This window comes from Narcine bancroftii, chromosome 1 (assembly GCF_036971445.1).
Source record: "Narcine bancroftii isolate sNarBan1 chromosome 1, sNarBan1.hap1, whole genome shotgun sequence".
NCBI classification, from domain to species: Eukaryota; Metazoa; Chordata; class Chondrichthyes; order Torpediniformes; family Narcinidae; genus Narcine; species Narcine bancroftii.
In genome coordinates this window covers 446159508-446166518 of record NC_091469.1, presented here as the reverse complement: position 1 = coordinate 446166518, position 7011 = coordinate 446159508, and the positions used below count along the sequence as shown (strand labels likewise).

Here is a 7011-nt window from a genome sequence, read left to right as displayed (position 1 = left end):
ATAAGCTGAACTTGCATTCCTGCATGCCTGCAGTTGGGATCATCTGTCAGCATGGGTCAGATTCTGTTTTGAGTTGAGCTTCTTTTGGCTGCTGAATGACATTGACCTCTAAATCAAGGTCTTCTCTCATCAGTGGTTAACATCTTACTTGTCACAAAATTTTCTTTGTTTTTTTTTGTGTCAAATCGCAGAAGCTTATGGAATGACTATTCCTGCCAAGGGTACTTTGTTACAACTTGGAGTCTTGACAGTAGTTGATCCGCATAACATCTTGTTAGTTTTTCTTTGATTTATCTCAAGCCTGCTTCGTCTTCAGTAAATTTATCTTCTGCCTTTTGGAGATTGATTACAATCTTAATGTTGCTATCAACCTGAGGAAATGCAGATTTGGTGGAGAGGGGGAAGTGGAGTAACTGTTTCTTCCAGGAGGGAGTGAATCTGCGGAATTCTCTGCCCAATGAAGCAATCGAAGCTGCCTCATTAAATAAATTAAAGATTGGGATAAATGCATCTTTGAAGAACTCTGGAATTAAGGGTGGGGGAAGGGTCAGACGAGTAAGTGAGCCGAGTCCATGGCCATATCAGGCATAATCTTATTGAATGGCTGAACAGGCTCAATGGGCCAGTTGGCCAACTCCTCCTACTGCTCATGCTCTTGTGTGATATTCAACACCTGCTATTAAAGTATTTTCCATAGTTTGCGCTGTCACATCATCCAAGTTTCCTTTTCTAATTTATTTGATCAAGTTCCCTAATTTACCTGCCTTGAAGAGTAGTGTGGAATGCGCATTACCTTAGACAACTTGTCCTATTTTAGGACTTAATTGGTTACTTAATTTGCCTGTGTTCTCCAAATGGTGGATGGTGCTTTAGTTTGCCCATCCTAGTGGGTGTGCATGTGGTATAGCACCAAGCAGTTTGAGAAGGAGCACTAAATTCTCTTCCCTGAAGTCTGAGTAGTCAGCCAGTGCCTTTTTCCCAGGGCATGAGTAGCAAACACTACAGGATGTCCATACAAAGTGAAGGGAGGAATGTTTAAGGGAGCCGTCAGTGGTAAGTTTTTTTTTCTACAGAGTTATTGGTGCCTGGAATGCTTGCTGGGATTGTGGTGGAGGCTGAAACATCAGGGGTGTTTAAGTGGCTCTTAGACAGCCACAGAGATGAAAGAAAAATTGAGGGCTATGAGATGGGAATGATTTAATTTTTAAAAATATGTTGATAGGGATATATAGGTTGGCACAGTATCGAGGGCTTGTGTTGTGCTGTTGTCTTCTATCTTAGCTGTATTTTTCCAAAGTTCCAATTTGAACTCATCAAAGATCAATAGATTTTTGAATATTAAGGGATATGAGGTCAGTGAGCAAATTTAGTTCTGAACTTAATGATCAGCCATGATCTAATTGAATGATAGAACAAGCCAAAAGACTTGTTTGTTAATCACCTTACTGATTCAATACACGACCACATGACTTTTACATCAGTACTCAGGTGTGGCATCAACTTGAAATTATTCCTCTCAAATCACTTTTTTGTCCATGTACAAACTTCTATTGTAATACTTGTTTTACAAACAATTCAAGGATACACCAAAACTTCTGACTGGTTCTTGAAGACTTATTTATTATTCATTAAATCTATTCACATATTGCCTTGTTTTAAGTACAAGGATTTTGCCATGCAAAATTCAATTGCATTTACAAATTTCATTTCTCTTTTTTAGCAATTAATTTTCATTGTTATTATTGTTTTGTTTATTGCTGTCCTCCTCCTGAAATGGATAGTCGCCTTATTGCAGTGTGGGAATAATATCGGTAATCCTCATTCCATGGATATATTAGTCATGCAGCCACCACTTGGTCAGAAACCTTGCAGAAGCAAACAGTTTCAGACTTTCTGCACCATGAGGTTATTCTCGGCACAAAGCATTAAAATTTGTATTTCACTTGTCACAGGCTTTGGCTCTCTCTCTAAACAACTGTTTTTAACATAATGATTTCACATCTTAACTAAGAAATTGATCAACTACATAAATGACCAAAATCTCCTCTTCAACATGATCTCAAAAGCAAATACTGTAGAATATTTAGTTTCTAGTGTGGAATACCAATAGTGTAAAGTATTGAGATCACCTTTGGAGCATGCTCCTGTTTTGGTCACCAAGCAAATGGAATGAATTTAAAAATGTTGCAAGTATTAGATCATCAAGCTGTAGAAAGCTACAAAGAGCTCATGCTGTTCTCGGAGCAGGAAGAGATTGAAGGCATGTTCTGATCTTTTTCAATGGTCAGTGTTGTAGTGGCACAACATCTTTTTGTGCTATCAGAAAGTTTTAGGTGTGGTCATTATATTGTTTATATATATTGAAGAGTATAGATTATACCTTATTAGTCTACCCTATCAAAAGTAACATTAAGTTGATTCTTGAGCAAGGTGATAACTGGCAATGAAGGTCTCCAAAAATGGATTATGTAGGTGAGCATAAAGAGCATTTTGAAATCAATCAACCTGGGAAATAATATGTATGAAAATGATTAAATTACTGTGCATTTCACATTCTGATTTTTAGACCTAATATCCTGATTTGCTGCAAAATTTAGTTCAATATTGAATAAAATAATTTTAATAACCTTGAATATTGATTATGAATTCCTAATGTAAATCTAAGTTGCATTTATAATTTTGTAAGTTCTTCCTGACATTCTGCAGTTGTGGATTTATCATTTCTACATAATATGTTTATTTTCTACTGTATTGTATATTCTGTAACTGAAATTGTGTAAACCTACTAAAAGATGCAATCAACAAAATAATTATTCAAATTTGGCACATGTAAATGATTTCTGTTCTGTTTGGAAGGAAAAAAACTCAATTTTGCATGAAAAAAAGTTTTTCTCAGTTACTATTCCGTATCTTCTTGACCTGTCCAAAGATGTGTGTGCTTCCACTAGTCATATTTCCATTTGTTATTTATATTTAACATGAGCATCGGCATCAATTATTAACAGTTTAATTGTAAGTGACATTCTAGTCCGTGTTAATTCCTCTGTAATATTTCATACTGAAAAGATGGCTGGGTGGTACTCAAAATAGAAATATCACCTACTTATCTCCCCCTTAATCCAGAAATATGGAAGCCATTTATAACATTACTATTGTATGGAACGAACTAGCCCAATAAAAGGCACCAGTGAACTTCAGGTACAAGGGGAGATGGGAAATAACTTCCTTTTGGTTGTCACAAGATTGTATGTTGTAAGCATACTTGGTGATATAATGATGATCTTTTGCATTTTGGAACTTTTAAAAATCAAGTCAATTGTTTTGTTTTAGTTTCCAGAAGGAGTTCTCTTCTGAAGACAAAGATATTGCAAAGAAAGCCAAAAATATTGACACTAATCTACTTGCTGCACTTCCTAAAGGTTAGTCTCACAATACCTTGAATGATTTGAGTTGAAATGCCACGATAAAAAAAAAATTAGGCTGAGGTATTAACAGTGGCTAATTCTTTGTTCACCAATGGTTGGATCGGGAGTCAGGAAAATGAGAATGTTAACTGTACATCTACCAGGAACTAAAGATGGAATTGCACACTGAACTAAAACATCCCAGGAGAACAATGCTTATATCCTTTTGACACTAAACTATGGAAGTGAAGTGTTGGGTCTTGTAGTGGATCAGATGCATTTCATTTTACATTCTGGTAGTGTGGTTCTTGTGGCTCATTTTAGCCATTTAAAATTGGAGGGCGGTGAAACACTATTAATAAGGATGAGATCAGTTCAGTCAAGGGAAATGATCTTGGCTTGGCAAATAACCATGTTGAAGTGGAATCTGTCGTGTTATCTAACAGAAAAGGCCAGAAACATTGGTGTGAGTTATTTATAGGCCACCAGAGAGTAGTTGAAAGACGGGGCATAGTATAAATCAGGAAATTAGAATTACCCAGGTTAATACAGTAATCAAGAGGTACTTTGTATATTCTAAACAAATTAAACAGCAGTTTAAACAGCAGAATCATGCTGCTCTCCATTGCAGGCAAAATCTTCGCTAGGATTCTACTAAATAGAATAATACCTAGTGTCGCCGAGAATATTCTCCCAGAATCACAGTGCGGCTTTCGTGCAAACAGAGGAACTACTGACATGGTCTTTGCCCTCAGACAGCTCCAAGAAAAGTGCAGAGAACAAAACAAAGGACTCTACATCACCTTTGTTGACCTCACCAAAGCCTTCGACACCGTGAGCAGGAAAGGGCTTTGGCAAATACTAGAGCGCATCGGATGTCCCCCAAAGTTCCTCAACATGATTATCCAACTGCACGAAAACCAACAAGGTCGGGTCAGATACAGCAATGAGCTCTCTGAACCCTTCTCCATTAACAATGGCGTGAAGCAAGGCTGTGTTCTCGCACCAACCCTCTTTTCAATCTTCTTCAGCATGATGCTGAACCAAGCCATGAAAGACCTCAACAATGAAGACGCTGTTTACATCCGGTACCGCACATATGGCAGTCTCTTCAATCTGAGGCGCCTGCAAGCTCACACCAAGACACAAGAGAAACTTGTCCGTGAACTACTCTTTGCAGACGATGCCGCTTTAGTTGCCCATTCAGAGCCAGCTCTTCAGCGCTTGACGTCCTGTTTTGCGGAAACTGCCAAAATGTTTGGCCTGGAAGTCAGCCTGAAGAAAACTGAGGTCCTCCATCAGCTAGCTCCCCACCATGACTACCAGCCCCCCCACATCTCCATCGGGCACACAAAACTCAAAACGGTCAACCAGTTTACCTATCTCGGCTGCACCATTTCATCAGATGCAAGGATCGACAATGAGATAGACAACAGACTCGCCAAGGCAAATAGCACCTTTGGAAGACTACACAAAAGAGTCTGGAAAAACAACCAACTGAAAAACCTCACAAAGATAAGCGTATACAGAGCCGTTGTCATACCCACACTCCTGTTCGGCTCCGAATCATGGGTCCTCTACCGGCATCACCTACGGCTCCTAGAACGCTTCCACCAGCGTTGTCTCCACTCCATCCTCAACATCCATTGGAGCGCTTTCATCCCTAACGTCGAAGTACTCGAGATGGCAGAGGTCGACAGCATCGAGTCCACGCTGCTGAAGACCCAGCTGCGCTGGATGGGTCACGTCTCCAGAATGGAGGACCATCGCCTTCCCAAGATCGTGTTATATGGCGAGCTCTCCACTGGCCACCGTGACAGAGGTGCACCAAAGAAAAGGTACAAGGACTGCCTAAAGAAATCTCTTGGTGCCTGCCACATTGACCACCGCCAGTGGGCTGATATCGCCTCAAACCGTGCATCTGGCACCTCACAGTTTGGCGGGCAGCAACCTCCTTTGAAGAAAACCGCAGAGCCCACCTCACTGACAAAAGGCAAAGGAGGAAAAACCCAACACCCAACCCCAACCAACCAATTTTCCCCTGCAGCCGCTGCAACCGTGTCTGCCTGTCCCGCATCGGACTTGTCAGCCACAAACGAGCCTGCAGCTGACGTGGACTTTAACCCCTCCATAAATCTTCGTCCGCCAAGCCAAAGAAAAACAGCAGTTGTAAGGTGTAGGATGAATTTATGGAGTATACATAAGATAGTTTGCCAGATCAATGTGTTTAATAATCAGCTGGGGATGTCTCATTCAAATCCAGAATGTCATGTAATTGGTTAATTTGTTGCGAAGATTTGGGGAAATGTGACTATAATATAGAATTGAGTTTGATAGTGACAAAGTTTAAACTGAAGCTCGGTTCTCAAATCTAATCGAAGAAAACCATAAACATATGGGGGGATTGGACTTGGGTGGGGCTAGATGGGACATGCAATGCTATTGCATAAGTAATACATGTGGAAACATTAAAGCTCTTTATATAAAAAAAAGTAGTCCATTCAGAATTGACGGGAGAAATTATTGGGAGGATTTTAAAGCTGATGGGCCAAAAAATTAATAAAGAGAAGATCGAATACAAAATTAAACTGATGAGAAATGCAAAAAGGAGACTTTTCAAACCTTCCATGTAATGAGTAAAGAAGTTAATTGTCAGAAGACCAAAGTCAGAAATGTTTCCTCCAGTTGGCAGGTGATTAAATATTGAAGAGGCCAGTGCTTATGTTCACCTTTGCCATCTACTTGAATGCCTTGTCTAATAGAGCCATGTGTCATATTTCTTGGCAATAAACAAACTTCTAGAGGAGCTGACAAAAGGCAAAGGAGGAAAAACCCAACACCCAACCCCAACCAACCAATTTTCCCTTGCAACCGCTGCAATCGTGTCTGCCTGTCCCGCATCGGACTTGTCAGCCACAAACGAGCCTGCAGCTGACGTGGACTTTTTACCCCCTCCATAAATCTTCGTCCGCGAAGCCAAGCCAAAGAAAAGAGAGGAGCTGTACAGGTCAGACCACATCTGTGGAAACAAGGGGACAGTCAATGCTTCGGGTCAAATTTCTATTCTGCTTACCATCACCTGCCTCACTCATTCCCCTTTTCTCTTTAAACTGGCTATCTATCCTCTCAACTCTCTCTCGATTCGAAACATCGACTATCCCTTTGCCACTTCCAGATGCTGGCTGACCCATTGAGTTGATCCAGTAGATTGTTTTCCCTCCAGATCTCAGCATCTGCAGACTCTTGTCTGCTGATAATACAAAATCAGATAGGGTTAAGAATGGAGAGGAGGGTGGAAAGAGGCTTCAAGAAGATATCATCAACCTGAGTGGGTGAGAATATGGCTGATGGAGGACTGAAAATAAAAGAATGTCTTGACAGAGTGAGGTCAGGATTGATTTATTTCAAGTCTAGCTTGAGGTAATGTGTTTTGCCAGATGCAGTACATTGGGATGTGTAGTAGTAATTTGGGGATTCTTAACTGTGTTCATTCCAAAGTTTGTCTTTTTTTATGGTGTTTCCCACGGAACTCTCCAATAATCCTTTATTGAAGAAGAGCTTTCAGTCAGTTAGACAATGCTTGAGCCTCATGGCTTGAATGGGTTTG

General features: G+C 40.3%; 1 protein-coding gene across 3 annotated transcripts in view; it reads left to right on the top strand.

The window, feature by feature from the left end:
- The window catches only part of svila (supervillin a), a 241297-nt gene that overhangs the window by 91164 nt on the left and 143122 nt on the right, over positions 1-7011 (top strand). For all 3 annotated transcript variants that reach the window (XM_069914482.1, XM_069914483.1, XM_069914484.1), the window contains exon 3: positions 3331-3419. In XM_069914482.1, the coding sequence (XP_069770583.1) occupies positions 3331-3419 (89 nt within the window). The remainder of the gene's footprint in view (positions 1-3330; positions 3420-7011) is intronic.